The sequence below is a fragment of the Eumetopias jubatus genome, unplaced genomic scaffold, assembly GCF_037043125.1.
Source record: "Eumetopias jubatus isolate StellerSeaLion01/CBP00866 unplaced genomic scaffold, mEumJub1_p1.0 scaffold_14, whole genome shotgun sequence".
In the NCBI taxonomy this organism is placed as follows: Eukaryota; Metazoa; Chordata; class Mammalia; order Carnivora; family Otariidae; genus Eumetopias; species Eumetopias jubatus.
Window position 1 is genome coordinate 23,984,761 of NW_028274820.1, and position 18,534 is coordinate 24,003,294.

Sequence of the window (18,534 nt, forward strand, 5' to 3'; positions counted from 1 at the left end):
AGCCTGCCACGAGTCAAAACTTGATGGAAAAATGTTTTTATTTCAATTCCTCTAGGATCTAGTGTCGTGTGTGTATGTGTGTGTGTGTGTGTGTATTTCCCTCATGTTATTTTTATTTGAAGAAATTTTACAGAAATATAGGTACTCCTTTTTTTTATAAAACAGCTCTATTAATGTACAAATAAGTGCCATAAAATTCACTTGTTTTAAGTATTCAATTCAGTAATTTTTACTGGGGTGCCAGGGTAAGCATCCAACTCTTGGTTTTGGGTCAGGTCGTGATCTCACTGTGAGATCTAGCCCTGCGTCAGGCTCCATGCTCCTCAGATGTAGCATGTTTGAGTACTTCATTTTTTTTAATTGTAGTGTAGAATCCCATTGTGCCACATTTTGTTTATTCACAATTGATGGACATTTGGATTGTTTCTAGTTTTTGACTATTATGAATAATGCAGGTATAAGCATTTATGTACAGATTTTTGGATGGACATATATTTTCATTTCTCTTGGGTAGGTAAGTAGGGGTGGAATTACCAGGTCATAACTGTCAAACTGTTTTTCCAGAGTGGCTGCATCATTTTACATTCCCACAGGCAATGTATGAGGATTTCAGTTTCTCCATGTCCTTGACAATATATTATTGTCTGCCTTTTGGTTATAGCCACTTTAGTAGGTATGAAATAGTGTCTCATAGGTTAATTTGCATAGCTATTTCTTTTCATTGATTGTTTATTTTGGGTATTATAATTTTAGTTTGAAATTACTGTAGCTTTAGAAATGCTGGAAGAGACTTAAAGTGGCGTGATTGTCTGCCATATGAAATATTGGTTTCCCAGAAGATTCCTACTCCATCCTGTGAAATAAAGTCTTTGAATTGTGATTTAAAATTTAGGTCTCTTCAGGTAAAATCAAAAGGAAAAGAGAATAAATACTTGTCACAAAAACAATAATCTTGGTTGGCATATTACTGATCATTTCCTACTTTAGCTCTGCCATTGACTAGTTGATTTGTAGCGGTTTTGTGCGGTTTTTTTTGTTTTGTTTTTGTTTTGATCTTACCTATTATCATTAAATATTGCTTCATTTTCCAATTGATGAAGTAGTCATGGAATTTTCTTTCCCCTTTTTGGTATATCTAAGAAAAAATATCAAATAATAGATGTCACTTGGCAAAAAATATTTTCATTTTTTTCATCTTCTTAGGTTGGGTAGTAAAAGGTGTAGTAAAGTAAATATTTAATCTACAGTTTGATGCATTAAGACATTATTGGAATTTTCCTCTTGGTTTTATTAGACTGATGAAACCCTGTTTAAGGAATTTACAAGTTGGGCAGAACTTTAAAACAAGTTACATTTTGGGGTTAAATCATGCCCAGTCCCTGTTACAGTTAAACAGTACAGTTGAGAGGACATTATAAATATACCCATTAATTTTAAGGAGATGTTTACTTTTTTTTTTTCCCCTCAGTCACCTGAAGTGCCTTGGTGGGGACCTTCCCCACTCTTCTAGGATGGTCCTTAGCCTCTTCAATGCACAGGAAGTAATAAAGTTGGACTTTTAATTATAATCCTGAATACAAAGAAAAAATGATAGCTATTCTTGGGCATGTGATTAAAAACAAATCTCGGCAAGTGAAAGAATGGATATATCTGAAATAGGTGGTATGTTTGCTTAATTCTTTTCTAAACAAATAGTTTGAAATGGTTTCTGCTGCTAAGACATAGCAGTTGCTACAGACTGCTATTATTTTGACAAAAGACAGTTAAGATTTATCTTAGAAAGGTAACACTGTGTGATGGAAAGCCAGCCTATGGGCATCTGTGCCTGGAGATGTGAGAGATTCTGTATCTTAAAAGCTGTTTGACCATGGGCAAGTTGTTTCAATCTCTCTGAGACTCCATTTCTTCATCTTTAAAATGTAATAATAATCATGTTAATTCCCTCAGCAGTCATTTTTTGAAAACCTACCATGCGTTGATCTTAAGTGCTAGGAATACAAAACTGGACGGATGATTTGCACACCTCTAGGAGTTCACATTCTAGAGACAGAGAAGGATGTATATGAGAAAAAAATAAATATTAATACAAAAAATAAAATAAAATAGTGAAAATGTTGGTTTATGAATAGTTTGTGAGAAAGTTCTAGCATAGCGTCTGAGCGCTTTTAAAATAAACATTCTCTTTCATTTGATACGGTTTGTGTTTGTACCTCACACAGATACTCTGTGAGTCTTAATAACTTAGAAATCAATCAGGTAAACAAAAAATCAAGGTCCTTGGGGCCAGACATCTTTTGTTTGAATCTGGTTCTGTCATTTGCTGTCTTGTGACTTTGGGCAAGTTATAGAACTTCTCTAGATCTGTTCAGTTTTCTTCAAAGTTGGAATAACACTGTCAATGTCAGGGAGTGTTACGAGGTTTAAATGACATTGTGTAAGTAAAGTAGTTGGCCCAGAGCTTCCTCTGTCATGATTGTTGTACTGGGTGAATAAATAACAACAGGTGACATTTATTGAGCACTTACTGTGTGCCACCCACTTTCCCAAGTACTTTACATGCATGTAATCATCACAACAACCCTATGAAATAGGCATTCCTGCCATCATCCTGATTGTGTATAACTAAGGAAACTAAGATTCAGAGAATTCTAATAGTTTCCTTACCGCCACACAGAGAATGCATGATAGAGCCAGAATTTAAACCCAGCTACAATGGGCTACAGAATCTACACTCTTTAACTGATAGTGAATGATTCCATTCCCAATGTTATGTCCAAACCTGGCCTATTTCTTCTCCCCTGGCTGTGGGCTCTCAGATGGTTGTGGGTGATGGCATTAAATGTGCCTTTTGTGTCTTGTTCCCTGCCTGCACTGCAGCCCGTGAGGGACAGGGAATGTTCAATAAACGAAGCAGCAATTATTGTTGATAGCACTATTGTTTTAGTTTGAATGTACTTGACTAGTCTATTGGAAGTTTGTACATATACTGACTAGCTTGGTTTTTGTCAGTGTTACTTAACTGAGTAAATTAATTTTCATAAATGCTTGTTCAGCTAAGTGAATTATGACTTCTGTTGTTGGTGGAAGCCTTTTCTTAGACTAGGTGGGAAGATGAAGTTCATGTTTTTTAGGGGTTTTTTTCCCCCATTAAATTTGATATATAAAATATGAACAGCACTGTTGGAAAATAGTTTGGTGTTTCATTAAGTTTTGACGATTTAGAAACTAAAGAAGTGAAACCTTAATTTTTTCTAACTAAGCTGTTTATTTTAAGTAATAAATAGCTTTTAAAAAGCCATTTTAAATGGTTTAATAATTTATTTTAACTATTTTTAATAAAATTAAATTTTTATTTAATAAATGAATTGTTGAGATAATATTTACTGAAAAATTCAAATAATTATTAAGTAATGTTTTAAGGGTTTGGCCATAAAAACTTTAAAACCTGGGGATTAATGTTATAAATTTATTAAATAGAACTTTAGTATTTACCCTGGATAATATGTTTTGACCCTCTGTTTAATTCATGAAGTAAGGCACATTTGAATTATTTCATATGATTAATAAAAGCCACTAAGGATCTTTTTTTCCTCATTAGCAGTGTTCTTCACAATTCATGATGCCGGTTTAGGTTAAGTGGAAAAGGAGAAGTTAAATTATCTTTGCCAAGATAATATCTTTGACTTCTTGGGAAAGGTTATTAATTGGGCAGTACCTTGATTAATAAATCCACTGAGAATGTACTGCCATGTACCAGCAAGTTGGAAAATAAACAATCTTCTTAAATTATGCAGAGTGGTGTTGGTTTGCATTAACAGCAATGTTCTCATTAAAGTTGGGCCAGGAAAAAACATCGCTGTGTTCTGCTTCTACTTTTCACTACACACGTCAACTGAGCCAACAGCCATAGCCAACACCTGGGAAGGAAAGGCAAACCAGGTCTGTGTTGGGCCTCTTAGCAGCAGATTTTCTAGAAACTTGTCTGTAGGGCCTTGTTGTTTAATTTTATTCTCCTCTGTTAGCCATCCATCTCTGTTTCTCTTGTTCATCTGACATTTGGAATGGGGAGAGAATCTGATTGGCTCAGTGTGAGTCAGCTGTCTAGCTTTGGATCCCTGTGGAGGAGGGGTGTGCGCAGGATCAAATAGCACAGACCTGGTCCTTGGCAGCACCCCTCACCGTGTAGCAGGCCCTCAGTTCTTCATGCTTAGTGATTTAATGATTCTACTTAAGTATAAACGAGAGGCAGGTATTGAATCAATTAGGTACTTGCTTTTTAATCTTAAATCAAAGGTTATGTTCTTATTAAAGATGGGGGCTTGGCTTTTGAGGGTTATTGAGGGACTCCTGAAATCACACTGTTATCGAGTAAATAGCTCTGAAGGTTAATCTTTTTAATCTCTTGGGAACTGAGGGGAAGTAGAGAACAGGAGTCAGATGAGACAGTCCATGGCTGCTTCTTTTTCTCATATGGCCAGTCCCTGATGGTTACTCTAAGGGCCAAAAAGCTAATGATGGCCTTCTCTCCTTGGCTTCCAGAACTTGGAGTTCTCCCAGTTCCACCATGTAGCCGTTTACTGGGCTCCCTTCCCTCCATTCCCCCATTTCCTGTGTGAACCATTTGAATTCCTTCCATTACCACCTAATGCAGTTTAAGTTACCCTTCTGCCACTAAAGTTCCATTTGAAATGTTTTTGTTTTCTGGGACACTCGGTATATATTTTAGCATCTTGGTTCTTTAACTCATCCCCCCCCCCTTATATCCTAGGATGTAGGTATCTATCTGCCCTTTTATGTAGTAGACTTTGACAGTTTTGTTATTAAGGTAGAACTTTTTTTTAATTAAGGTATATCTTCTTGGCTGAAATTTCCATTCTATAACTCATAGGAAAAACCTTATTTATTTTCATAATGATACTTAATTGAATTGATTTTGTGCAGTGGCAATTGCTTTCTTAATGACTGCCCCCCTCACAGTACTTTTCCATGAGAAAATGTATTCGAAAGCCCAATACCTAACATTTGATATTACTGTGATTATTAGCTTTCATTTTCTCTTGATTTTTAAAATGGTGTTTTATCATGATTTAAAAGTAATACATGTTGGGCACCTGGGTAGTGCAGTCAGTTAAGCGTCTGACTCTTGGTTTCAGCTTGGTCATGATCTCATGGTCCCTGGGATTGAGCCCTGCATTAGGCTCTGCTCTCAGCAGGAAGTCTGCTTAGAATTCTCCTCTCCCCTCTCCCGTTGCCCCTCCCCCCTTCTCTCTCTCTTTCTCTCTCAGATAAGTAAATCTTTAAAAAAAGTAATAAATGTCTATCATAGGAAAAGTGAAAAATGCAGGTAAATATAAAATCACACAGTTGCCCTACTGTTAACCTTGTGAATTTTCCCAAACAAAATTAGGATCCTAATGTATTTAGTTTTTCTGTTATCCTGTTTTCATGTAACATACCAAAAGTATTTTCTCACGTCACTGAATATCCTTTTAAAACATAATTTTAATGAGCATATTTTATTGTATAAATATGCCATAATTTTTTAAACCCTTCCCCTGTTTATATATAGCATTCATGTCATTGAACTAATCTTTTATTTCTTTAATAGCTTTATAGATAGAGATTTCTGAATAAACAGGAGTGAACATTTTCAGGCTATCAAGACCTTAATCTCCACATATGTAACCAGTCTCCCATCTCAGCTGCTATCCCATTCTGTATCTGGATACCCTTTTCATCTCATTCAGCCTTTTTATTCTAGACCTCTTCATCTTTCTTGGGCTCTGACACCCATATTAAGATATTCTCCAGTTGAATGTTCTTCTCACTGTGCATAGGTTTTAACGACCTGTCTGTGCTGGGTTACCCCAAAATGTGGTCACCTTTCTCACCCTGCTCAGGCTTTAAGTCCCCATAACCCATGAAGCCCCCCTTTATACCCTACTTGGGCTGATACCTCACACCTAGCCCACCCATGTGTCAGACACTCTCACATTCTGCTTGGGGCCCCCATGGTTCCTGCCCTATTTAATGACTTTAGCACTGAATTGTTTAGGCAAGGCAGGGGAAAGGGCAAGGGAAAATGGAAGTTTTACTGAGGGGTCTTGCCAGGTGCATAGCATCATGCCTGACATACTGTAGGTATTTGGTGGCAGGGTGTGCATGCATGTATTTGATTCTTCCCCTCCTGATCCTGATCTTGGTGGTAAAAGGAAAAATACAAATATCACCCAGTAGACTCCTTCTAATACCAACTCAGCCGTGTCTGCTCTTCATGGTATCCCTAATCTAACCCTCTAGTTGACACTATGCTTCTCTCTGAATGGTTGCTTCTTAACGTTTTTTATTGTCCCCCATGCTCCAAACTCCAGGCTTCCAAATTTTGGCTAATGACTTTGCCTATTTAAATGAGATCAAGATTATTTGATATGAACTACCTACCTAACCGCCTCAGAGCGTTTCAATATTTTCAGCTCTTCTTATTTTACCTTTTTTCTTGAAACTCTTTCCTCCTTTGGCTTTTCTTTCCTCCACTTTTCTTCCTTCCTGTCTGAGAAATTTTTCTAAGTCTCCTCACCTGACTTTGATACATCTCCCCTCCAGGTGATATTTATCTTTCTTAATATGTTGTTCTTGATCTCCTGAAGCTATTCTACTTCCCTAGATTATCATTAAACGCACCAAACACCTAGTTTTTGCTGCTAAGTTCCAGTTTTTATACCTTCCCAACTCTCTGACTCTAGCCTTGATTCCTAGCTGGCTTATAGCTCCAAGAGCCTTTTTTCTCAAATCTGTTTTTATTCTGTCATGGTGAATGATACCAGTGCATCCTAGGTACTTAAGCCAGAAATTGTCGTCTCTTTGTCCCATGCCCACATATTCAGTAAGTTTCCTATTCTTGTATCCTTTACATCACAAATACTGCTGTTTTTCAGACCATCTCTCACTTATGAATAGTACAGTACTGCTTACTTGATTCTGCTTTGAATTATAACTAATTCTCTGAATATTTTTCTTTGGATTTGTAACTTTTTAGAGGCAGGTTCTACCGTAATCATTTCTTTTGTTGAATTAAAGAACACTCTTCAAGACTTTTTTTCCACACTTGAGTCAGTGTTTTTACTGTATCATTAACTGGTTTTCCCTAGGCAATACGAACTTGGTCATGATTCATGATTTGATTATATGTATGTGACCTGTAATACACTATTCTTAGGGTTAATGCAGGAAAGGGTGTGATTCCAGATGAAGCATAAATTGACAGAATATGTGGGAAAATTTTTAAGTGGCTTTAACTATTATTACTTACAATTAATGGAATCTTTGCTGATTACCTAGATTTTAGTATCTGCAGATAATAATATATTTTCAGACTTCGGTGTTTCTGTCTGAATGTCAGAGGCTAGCTTGATAATGTATTTTAAAACTGATTGGATTCTAGAAATCTGTTTTCATTCTTGAAAAGTTGTATCCTCCCCCCCAAAAAAGGATTTTAATCTTTTTAAAATTTTGTATTTTTTTCTCAAGCAGCTTTTCTTTTCTGTAGTTAACATATTTGATTATATGATTCTGCTAATAACTAATAGAAGAAATAAAGGACAGTTGAAGCAAAAAGGTTACAAAGAAACTTTTTGCTTATAATTATTCATGTTTATTTCATGATTTAGACTTCTTTTAATATTTATCCATGTCCTCCCCTACCCCCAAATAACTCTAGAATTGTAGAGGAATATTTTAATGGTTGGATTAAGAGACTTCTGTGATTTGGCTTTTCATGTTTTTTAGAGTTCTAAGAAAAGACTGATTCAGAAGAATTAAAGATTTGGTAAAATAATTTGGTAGTTGTTGTACATTCAAAAGAGTTACTGGCTCTTGCCATGTCCTCAGACCACACCTTTTTGACGTCATCCTTGTTCATACTTCATATCATAAAATTAAATGATTCAACTTCCTCATTTGTTCCTCATCGTTAAAGTCACCTGAGTGTCTGACTTCTGTAGGTCTGGGGGGAGGGGGTGCGTGTGCACGCACATGATGGGTGGTCACAAACATTGCGCAGTGTGTTGATTAACATAGGACATTGTGAAGAAACAAGAGAATAGAATAGGAGAGCATATAAATGGAGAAGTAAGGGGAATTGCTTTCAAGATAATAGGTTAGAAGCAAGGCTCTTCAGGAGCAGTTTTAAGGACTCAGAGATATTGCCAGGCATTCAGTAGAGAAATCTGTTTGAAAGGCAGTAGTTATGAGCAAATAACAGTGAAAACCTATTTGATAAACTTTGAGAGCTATACTTTGAAATTAAAAGTTTAAAAATTGTCAGAAGAATTAGTTTCTACTAATGCTAGGTAGAGATTTATCTCAAGGTTAATCAATAATTCTAATAGTTCTGAGTGACCCTAATAGTTTCTTTAGTATATTTTAGTGATATGAACAGAAGTACTAGGTCTGATTTCAGAATGTCCGCTGTGACAGCATCATTTGGGGGGTTATAGATATGTTTCCTTTCATTGGATATTTTATTCTCAGAGTCACTGTTTTGTTCAGTAACTTTAATTTTATTATATGTTCCACACTTCAATTTCTCTTTTTTATCAAACTTGTGAGAATGAAAGTTACATAGTTTAGGTGTCCGGGCAAATTAGGTTTTGGGTGTTGACAGCCCTGTTTTCATTTATAAACTGTGAACAGTTCTTTTTTTTTTTAATTTTATTTTATTATGTTAGTCACCATACATTACATCATTAGTTTTTGATGCAGTGTTCCATGATTCATTGTTTGCGTATAACACCCAGTGCTCCATGCAATACGTGCCCTCCTTAATGCCCATCACCAGGCTGACCCATCCCCCCCCCCCCGTAAAACCCTCAGTTTGTTTCTCAGAGTCCATAGTCTCTCATGGTTCTTCCTCCTCTCCGATTTCCTCCCCCCTCATTTTTCCCTTCCTACTATCTTTTTTTTTTTTAACATATAATGTATTATTTGTTTCAGAGGTACAGGTCTGTGATTCATCAGTCTTACAAAATTAAACTGTGAACAATTCTTTAAAAAAGTATAACATTGGTTTTTAATTAAGAATATGACATTTATCTCCACACACCTTATTTTTGTTTTCTTCTTTGTACCTTTTGCTCAGGCATTTCTAGCTGCTTTTATTGGTTCTTTCTTTTTTTTCATAGTAGTGATGAGTCTTTTCTGTCCCCATACTCACACATTAAACAATTGTGGCTATTCAAATCATCATTAGTGAATATAAATACTGTTATAAAATTAATTGAAGTATAGGTCAACTTTATCAATTTAAAAATGAGGTATTAAGGCTTAGAGAGACTGACTTACCAAGAAAGGAAAGAACTAATATTTAAAGAGCACCAACTATATACCAGACATCACCTTTTCACATTCTAGTTCTGTGAAGTATGTTTCGTCGTCCCCATTTTACAGACGCTCAGAGGTCAAGAAACTTGCCAGGACCATAAGACTAGTCATGATGGAGGCAGGATAAAAATCCACTTCTCTTACACAGTCCGGAGTCTTCTCTACTCCTGTCAGGAAACATTGGAAGCTGATCAACTAAGGCAATGAGAGAACGAAAGTTTAAAAACCAACACTCCAAATATAACAGGGTATTTTCTGATTGATAACTTCTATTTTTCTAAAAAAAAAGACTCAAAGTTAAAAATTATCTTTGGTTGTACAGCTGTTAAATCACTATTAAAATATGGGACTTGTCGTAAGTGTAAAAGCAATATGACCTTTACCTATAAGGGTCTTGTAGTTGATGATGTATGTACAAAAAATAGTCACAGAAAAAAATAGAATATATTTACTGTCACTTTAGAGATGCAAAGAATCAGCAAGGTCAAAGAGAAAGGCATCTCTTTCTTTTTATTTGCTGTTGTTTTTTTTGTTTTTTTTAGGGTGAAATGGTCTCAAGAGATTCTTGAGCCTGTATCCTTGTCATGCTTTTAACACACACTCTTGCTACCAAAGGTGGACTACATTTGTCCTGGTCACGATTGGCCTCTGCTGTTTACTGTGCGCCAAGCTAGGAAGGGATTTGGACTCTGTGTTAACTTTTTGAATTAAACTTGATGTTTATGAGAATTAATAGCTTGCTTTTCAGAGTTTCTGAAATGAGATTCCAAAAAATGAAACTGAGCATGATAGAAAATGATAGGAAAAATTAGGACTTTGATATATAGTATTGTGGTCTATCTGTTCATTTGCTAAGGAGATGAGATGCTTAAAATATGTGTGCAAATCTGGGCCTCTATTTGCCCAGCTTATATTTATTTGTGAACTCTAAATCTTTTATCTAAGCACTTAATCTAATTAAACTATTGGTAACTACCTTTTTGAAGCAAGATACCTTCTCTTTAGCCTTTTGATATCTGAGCCACTGCTGTTCTGAATATGATGACCTAGGAGGTAACTGGATCACCTAAGAGTAGCTTTTCAAATTGTTTTTCAAACGTTTCTTTTCTAGAATTCCTTAGTGGTATGTGTTTCTCATTTCACCATCTAATTGTCTGGGTTTTAACATTTGTACTCTTGATACCATCATATTCATTACATATTTTTTTTCTTAGAAGACTGATTCTGGCAGACACCTAGACAAAGACAGTCTTTTTCTCCACTTACCAATCCCTCTCCATCCCTGACTTTCCCTCCTTGTCCTCCCTCTTTTCCTCTGCCCCATTTTGTTTGTCTCAGTGTACAGAAATGTAGAAAAATTAGACTGATGACAGGTAGAGGTAGAGGATTCCCTGTAAAGATACTCTTTAGTGACAGTAACATTAATTTCTTAGATACTTAGTTCAAATTAATTTGGAGTCTACCAGACTTGGATTAGAATCCTGCTTTATAAAAGTAGTACATATCTGTTACTAGAAAAAAAAATGGTACAGTAACAGTGAATACAAAGAAGAAAGTAAAAGTGTTGTTCTCTTATATACTTCTTTTAGATAATTTCTATTAATGGCTTTCATGTTTCTTTCTAAATATCTACTTTATATTTACATATATACTTAATGTAACATTAGCTACATTAATTTCATATCTATACCATATACATTTTCCTTTTATGATAGTCTTCAGGAGGTCAGAAAATATCTATAGTATTCATTTAATTCAATTTTAATTCACTTGATATTACTATAGTGTCTTAATTTCTTCTCATTTTTTCCTTAAAAATTTTTTTAACACTTTCAGGATGCTGTTCCCTCAGTTATTATTATTTTTTTCGGTTTGTTTTTAATCAGTCTTAACTTCTGTATGTAAAGGTGGAAAGTTCATTTATAAAAATAGGAGGAAAGAAAATACGAGAAACAATCGAGAAAAAGGATACTAGAGATGGAGAAGATAGCAAACAAAGATATTTGCATCTTATGGCTTCAGTCTTAGTAGTTGAAGTAATTGGCTAGATGTTCTGCCAGGATAGGTAATGCTCACAGTAATTAGGAATTAAAGCCTGTGGGAAGGAAATTTAGAATTATCTTTACTGTCATTATGGGAAGTATTGTAAGAGATCAATATAGGGTTGTCAGACCTGCTGTTGAAGACGCGGGATGAATTTGTAGAGAGCAAAGGGACCAAGTTAAAAAAAAAAAAAAGATCAGCTCTGGTTGGGTAAGAGGACCCTGGAGGCTTAAGGTGTGCATGGCATCTGTGGGAATAATAACCAGAGTGTTAATAAAATTGCTTACCATAGTCAGGCACCAGAGAATGAACTTTCTTAACATGTACAAAACTGTTGTTGCCTGCACATCAAATGTAAATCGGGATTTAAGAGTCTTCTCTCATAATATGAGCGAAGCAATGTTTTTCCCTCCTTGAAACAGCTTGTCAGTTATGAAGACTATGGTTGGAAGGCCACAGAACTACTCATACACTAATTAGCTTGGTATTTGTAAGTCTGTCTACCAACAAAACATTATTTGTGTATATATATCCTTTTGTTTCTGTAGAATGTTGGCCACTTTTCTACATACCTGAATAGTGGAGGCTTTGGGGGGGGCAGGGGAGAATATGTTAGGAGAGCTGAAATGTAGAAGTAGCCAAAATGTTACATAATATTCTTTTCTCAGTTGAAGAACATATTATCTGATTAAAATTTCTGTTCTGTTAAACAAATGTTACTACTGAGATTCCTTTAATCTTTTGTATGGAATTTAAAAAGGTAATTTTTTGACTTGATTTTTTGCAGAGAACTATAATTGAACTCAGCTTCTTGATTTAATTTTCTGTAGAAAAAATAAAAAAGAAAGAAACGGTTTCAAGTTTAGGTGATTTAGTCATGTCTGCCAAGTGTCTGTATGTCAGAGGTAGAATAGAAATAGAACCTTTAGAAAATTTGTTATTTGCTTTTTATTTTGTTAGCACAGCTCTACAAGTTATTCTTTATCCCTGACCCTAAGTCTTGAGCAGATGGTTCTTCTCTTCTTCAGTTTGTTTCACTTCTTTTCTTGCTCTACGATGATTGACCAGAAGATTATGTTTTTTTTTTTTTAAGATTTTATTTATTTATTTATTTGTCAGAGAGAGAGACAGACAGCACAGGAAGGGAGAGGGGCAGAGAGAGAGTGAGAAGCAGACTCCCCACTGAGCAGGGAGCCTGATGTGGGACTTGATCCCAGGACTCTGAGATCATGACCTGACCTGACGGCAGCTGCTTAACCGACTGAGCCACCCAGGCGTCCTGAAGATTATGTTTCTTTCAGGGGAATAGCTTGACCTCAGGGGCAGGTGTTCCAGTCTAGCTTGATAGATTTCATCATGGAATCAAATGAGGCTTTAGATCAGAAGGGATCTTTAGAATTCCTTCCCTGTCCCTTCTGGCATCCTGCCACCACCCTGATTTCACAAGGCCTCTGATGTACCACACGCACGTCCCAAGATACAGACACAGTTCAGTCTGAGTTTATATTTAAGACTAATTTGTTAATGGCATATGCATTAGCAAGCAGAGCTGTGACCATGTAAAGCACCCGCATTTAGGTTCATGGCACCCTCACAGTGTTTTTCAAGAAAGTGGCCTATTTGTTTATGTAACTGAAAGTGTATCTGGTAGTATTTTTAAAACAAAAATGCTGCAAAAGAAAACTGATGTCTCCACTGGAGAGACATTTAATTGCTTGTAATGGACAGTGACATTTATCTATTTTTTTTTTTTTTTAAAGAAAGGTTAAGATAACCCATCATCAAGCCTTTGGAAAAAAAAATGGACTCTCCAATAAAATAAGCCATCTTTATCCTTTTTATAGGACTATCCCTCACCACCACTGTCCTTTTTTTAGGGTTACATTCTGCTATTTACAAGTACCTTGGCCTTCAAAAAGCTTTTCCACTTTTAGCCACAGCTTCCCTGCAAGACTTATTAGACTTTCTGAACCTTTTTAAGCCTGGAGCTATTGAGTACCTTGCTGGGATTGCATCAAACCTAGGTAGGCCAAGGATTGACAATGCATTTCTGATTTGTTTTTTTGCATATGCATTATTTTATTTTCCCTGATTTTAAGATTGTAAGACATATATTTCCATGTCCATGTTCTTGTCATTTTGAAATAAAAATAGAGTTCTTTTTAAAGAGAATTTAGTACATTCTTTTATACATCAAAACAAAATACTGTCAAAATAATCATTAAAACATATAGGTACCTATTCTTTATTAGTTTGGGTTATTGTTTCACTAAAAAGTATGCAGTGCCATTGAAATAGTTGCACATTTTAAAAAATAAATGTTGGGGCACCTGTGTGGCTCAGATGGTTAGGCGTCTGCCTTTGGCTCAGGTCATGATCCCAGGGTTCTGGGATCAAGTCCCGTGTCTGGCTCCTGGCTCAGTAAGAAGCCTGCTTCTCCCTCTCCCTCTGCCTCTCCCCCTCTCTTTCTCTGTATCTCTGTGTCTCAAATGAATAAATAAAATCTTAAAAAAAATAAATATAAATGTTGATTGAATTAAACCCAGTCATTCTGAATTATCAAGTTAAAGCAGAATTGCTCTTGTGGAATCTGTGTCCCCATGCTTAACTTTTTTGATTTTAAGGAGGATGATTGATTGAATTTAAAATTTAGGAGGGTAAAGGACAGCTAGTCACTGCAGGTCAGCTCGGCCATTAAGTCCAACCAATTGGTTATTGCTAATCTGTCCTGTTTTAGAGAGAGACTCTTGGCAATTTTGTTTACATCTAAGTGAATTGTTCAGTCCATGTGGCTTGGTCTAAGTGTTCTAAGATTTTAATGTGCAGGGTATATTATATGACAAAGTGATTTTAAAAATAAGAAAGGAATCACAGGAAATTGATGAAAAAGAGAAAAGGATTTAACAGACCAGAGAAATTAGTACGAATAAGATGATGTGTAAGAGAGAATAATAGAAATGAAGGGCACTTATGGAGTCATATAATTATTTTATTCTACCCCCTTCATGTCTGTCTTTAAACCAGCTTGGATTCTCAATTTCTCATTTCTTGAAACAAGATTTTAAAGAATGTTGTAGATAAAAAAGACTTCTGGGTAGAATGATGTTATAAGCCAGAAAATACTCTTTCCTGAATATCCTCATAATATATCTGCCTGTCTCTGGTCTCTGTCTCATCTCATAATTGTAATTAACTGAAGTGATTTTAAATTCTCAGGATTCTAATTTTCATTTAACGCTAAAAGTGAAAATCCTCAGTTAAAACTATAAGCTAATGACCCATTTCAATGTCCCGTTGGACATTGGGAATTAAGGTGCTGGAGACAATAGGTGTTAACAGCAAAGAACTTAGAGACAGAGAGTAAAAATGGTTTGTTCATCCTGCCCAGGTGAAGGTATAGTTCAGAGAACTTTCCAGCATCTGAGAGCGATGGGCATAGAAGCTAAAAGGAATTCTACTTCTTGATGTTTACCCTGTGTCTTCAGTCGCTTTCAAGACTATTTTCCAGTTTAAACTGTAACCCAAGTGGTAACTATGACCTACATGTTTATGAATTTTTAATTCTGTAGAACATTTGTATTTTTTTCTTTAAAAATAACTCCATAAAACATTTATTATTGGTAGTTTTTTCTTGGAGGTACCAGAGCTATGTTTATTTAAAATCAAGGATTCCCTAGGGCAGTGGTTCTCAAACTTTAGTAGTATATCAGAATCATCTAGAGGAATTTTTAAAACACAGATAGTTGGGTGCCACAGCCATATTACTGATTCAGCAGCTCTGGGGTGAGGCCAGAGAGTTTGCATTTTCAGCAAGTTCCCAGGTGATGCTAAAACTGCTGGTCCTGAAACTGTACCTTTGAGAACTACTGCAGTACAATATCGATCCCAGAAGTCTGAGACAAAGCTGAATCTACTCTGTGCTGAATGAACGCTGAGTTGCTTATAGTGCAAGCAGAGTTATACCTATTGGACGGGCACCAACAGCGATCACTTAATGCAGTGTTGTATTTTATTTATTTTCATAGATTGGAGCATATGATCAACAAATATGGGAAAAATCTGTTGAACAAAGAGAAATCAAGGTAACAAGTTTATTTAATTTTGTATATTCTGAAACATAGTTCTATAAATTGATTATTAACCACATTTTATCTTTTATCTTTCCATACACTTTTAAGGTATAAATATTATTCTATCCAAACTTGTAAATAAAGAGGTAAACTCTAATGCTGGCATAGTCATGTGTCTTTACGTCTGATGATTTTTTTTTTTTTTTTTTTGCTTTTTAGCATCTTTCTGTTCTTTTAAAATTTAATTTCTAATGATTTTTTTATCAGCTCTCTTCCCCTTTCACTTGTCACCTTATACTTCTAGTTTGCTTTTCCTCCCTTTTGATGCTGTCATTGCTCTGTACAGTTTATTAAACTGGTAAGTGTTTCAGGACTTTTCCCGCCTGAATGATCCTGTCAAATGCCGCTCTGCTTCATTGAGATCTGCTTTTGGTGCTACTAACAGAATGACTTGGACGCAAGTAGAGTCGCTGAAGAGTTGGTCATTTCTTAAAAGAACTTAGGAAAGTAAAGCATTAATCGAAATGTTTTTGTAGTAGGTGGTTTCTTCTTGAACATGTAATCACTTATGCTGATACGACATTCTCATAGGCTACCTGGCTAGCATGAAAAATATTTTTTTTAACTAAATTTGTTCTGTTTCTCAGCAATTGCTCCTTTTTGATAATAAATTTTATATTTTTCATTTGCGTAGATAGTACTAATCTGTGTGTTCCTGCACGAGCTAAATTTAATCTGAGCCCAGAGAATGTTACTTTAGTGGCTTGACATTTTCTATTTTGTATGAAAAGGTTTATGTTAGATTGGAAACCAGTGTCCATAGTTTCTTAAAAATCTGTCAAAAAAAATCTCAGTGTTTAGACAACTTAGTCATCTATAATAAAGAGCAAGATTCTTTGCCATTGGTCAATTTTAATCTTTGAACTATTTTCATGAAGAATTAAAGTTGCCATAAGCACCTGCTATGTGTTAAATACAGGATTAAATCATGGAAAAGATGGAATGGATTATAATTTTGTAGATGAGATTCATAATTACAAATGAGATTGATTCAGTTTAGGTCTCTGTTGGGGAGTGCAGGGGGAAGCAGCCCTGGGAAGGTTAGGAAAAACTTCACAGAGGAAGTGACTCATGAGCTGAGTTTGACAGACATTAGGAAGAATGAGGAAAACATTCCAGACAGAATGAAGAGCGTATGAAAATAAACATGCAGGAAAGAAGGAGGACTGACAGAGGAATCCTCAAGGAGCTTGACTGGTAATAGGTGGACGGAGGAAGGAGATTGGGGTGGGTAAGCCTGAAACTAGGAAAGAAAAGGGGAGTCAGATTGAGCATGCCTTGACTGCCTCACCCGGGAGAGTTTGGACATAATCTGGAAAACAATGAGGGAGAAATTGAAGGATTTTAAACAGAAAATGTTACCTGATTAAATTTGTGTTTTAGAAACTTCACTCAGGCAGCACCAAGTGTGATGGGAAATACCTGAAGAGGAGCAGATTTAAAATTGTGCTTTAGAAATATTCAGATGGTACTTGGGAGAGAGGTGTGGGAGTCCTCAGTATGAGAGTGTGTGTGTATGTGTGCTGTGTATATTATCTGTTATAACACATCATATCAGTACAGCTATAGGAGTGAGATTTACCCTGGTTGATGACAGGAAAAGGCTGAGAACAGAACACTGGGAAACAACAGTTAATGGATAAGTAAAGGGAGAGATGTAAGTGAGGGAGGTAAGAGATCCATGAGACGGTAGTCTGGCAAGAGTATCATGAAGAGTAAGAATACTCAAGCAAGTGAAGAGCAGCATGCAGGTTTAGTAAGATGCCTTGAAACCTTTTAATCCGTTCATCACAAAATGCTCTATTCCTCACTTTTAGAACTATTTTAATTCCTAAATAGAGGTTAGGGTAACGGAGAATTATATTAGCTGTTCCTTGGTACACTGACAGGATGAACTTGGAGAAGGCTAAGAACTATAACTTTTTTTCTGAAATATATCTCCCTTTAAAGATAGTATTTTGTAATAGTAAGTGAAGAATTAAAAACAGTATTAAGCTTACTCTTATTATTTTGAATTAAAGGGGTCAATTTGTTGATAAGCCTAAAACATTCCATTCTTGCTAAACATTTTAGTGGAGGCAAATTATTTATTGTGTAAAATAATTTTGCATTTATTCTAAGAAAGGTAGAGAAATAACTGTGGTGTATTAATATTAATATTTGACTTAAAAAGAAACCCAAGGTTTCTAAGGACCAGGTACTTAGAAAACACTATATGGAATGCATTGAGTTTGTCCTCTCTACTCAATTGTCTGTCACAGCAGTGAGCAGCAACTTTAAAGAAATCAAAATATATTCTTTGGAGATGTTTATTTTTTTAAAATTGAAGACCCTTAGTTAATATTGCTGAAGTTTTCTGTAAGTTGCAAGTTATTTTTTTAAACATTTTAGAAATTATAACCAAAAACTTCCACTTTCTGTTCACCTTGACCCAAATTTAAAAGTAAATGTGGAATTTCCCCCATTTTCATACTTAGTAGAGTTATAAAGCTTCAGTAAAAAGAACCCTGCTATTTAAAGTCATTACAGAGGAAAAACAGGATGGGGGAAACTAAATAGGATTTCTGGAAAGTGAAACTGGTGGTTACGTCCTTTGGTGGAGTCACAGTATTATACTAGTTCCAAGTATGGGACGTCTGCATCATTGAACAGAAGTACTTTCTAAATCTAAACAGCTGTTATAAGCTTTTTGGCTCAACATTAGCTGTGTACTTACAGATTTAAAAAAATACAAAACTTCATACAATTTGTGTTATTGTGCCTTAGGAATGTACTGTAAGAGTTTAAGTGTATATTCAATAAAGAATATATTACCAGGGGGCACCTGGCTGGCTCAGTCCTTAAGCGTCTGCCTTCGGCTCAGGTCATGATCCCAGAGTCCTGGGATCGAGCCCCGCATCGGACTCCCTGCTCCACGGGAAGCCTTCTTCTCCCTCTCCCACTCCCCCTGCTTGTGTTCCCTCTCTCGCTGTGCCTGTCTCTG

At 35.7% G+C, this 18,534-nt stretch overlaps 1 protein-coding gene across 3 annotated transcripts in view; it reads left to right on the forward strand.

Moving 5' to 3' along the window:
• PHTF2 (putative homeodomain transcription factor 2) overlaps positions 1–18,534 on the forward strand; it is a 112,352-nt gene that overhangs the window by 44,753 nt on the left and 49,065 nt on the right. For all 3 annotated transcript variants that reach the window (XM_028119170.2, XM_028119179.2, XM_088018614.1), the window contains exon 3: positions 15,447–15,503. In XM_028119170.2, coding sequence (XP_027974971.1) covers positions 15,447–15,503 — 57 coding nt within the window. The remainder of the gene's footprint in view (positions 1–15,446; positions 15,504–18,534) is intronic.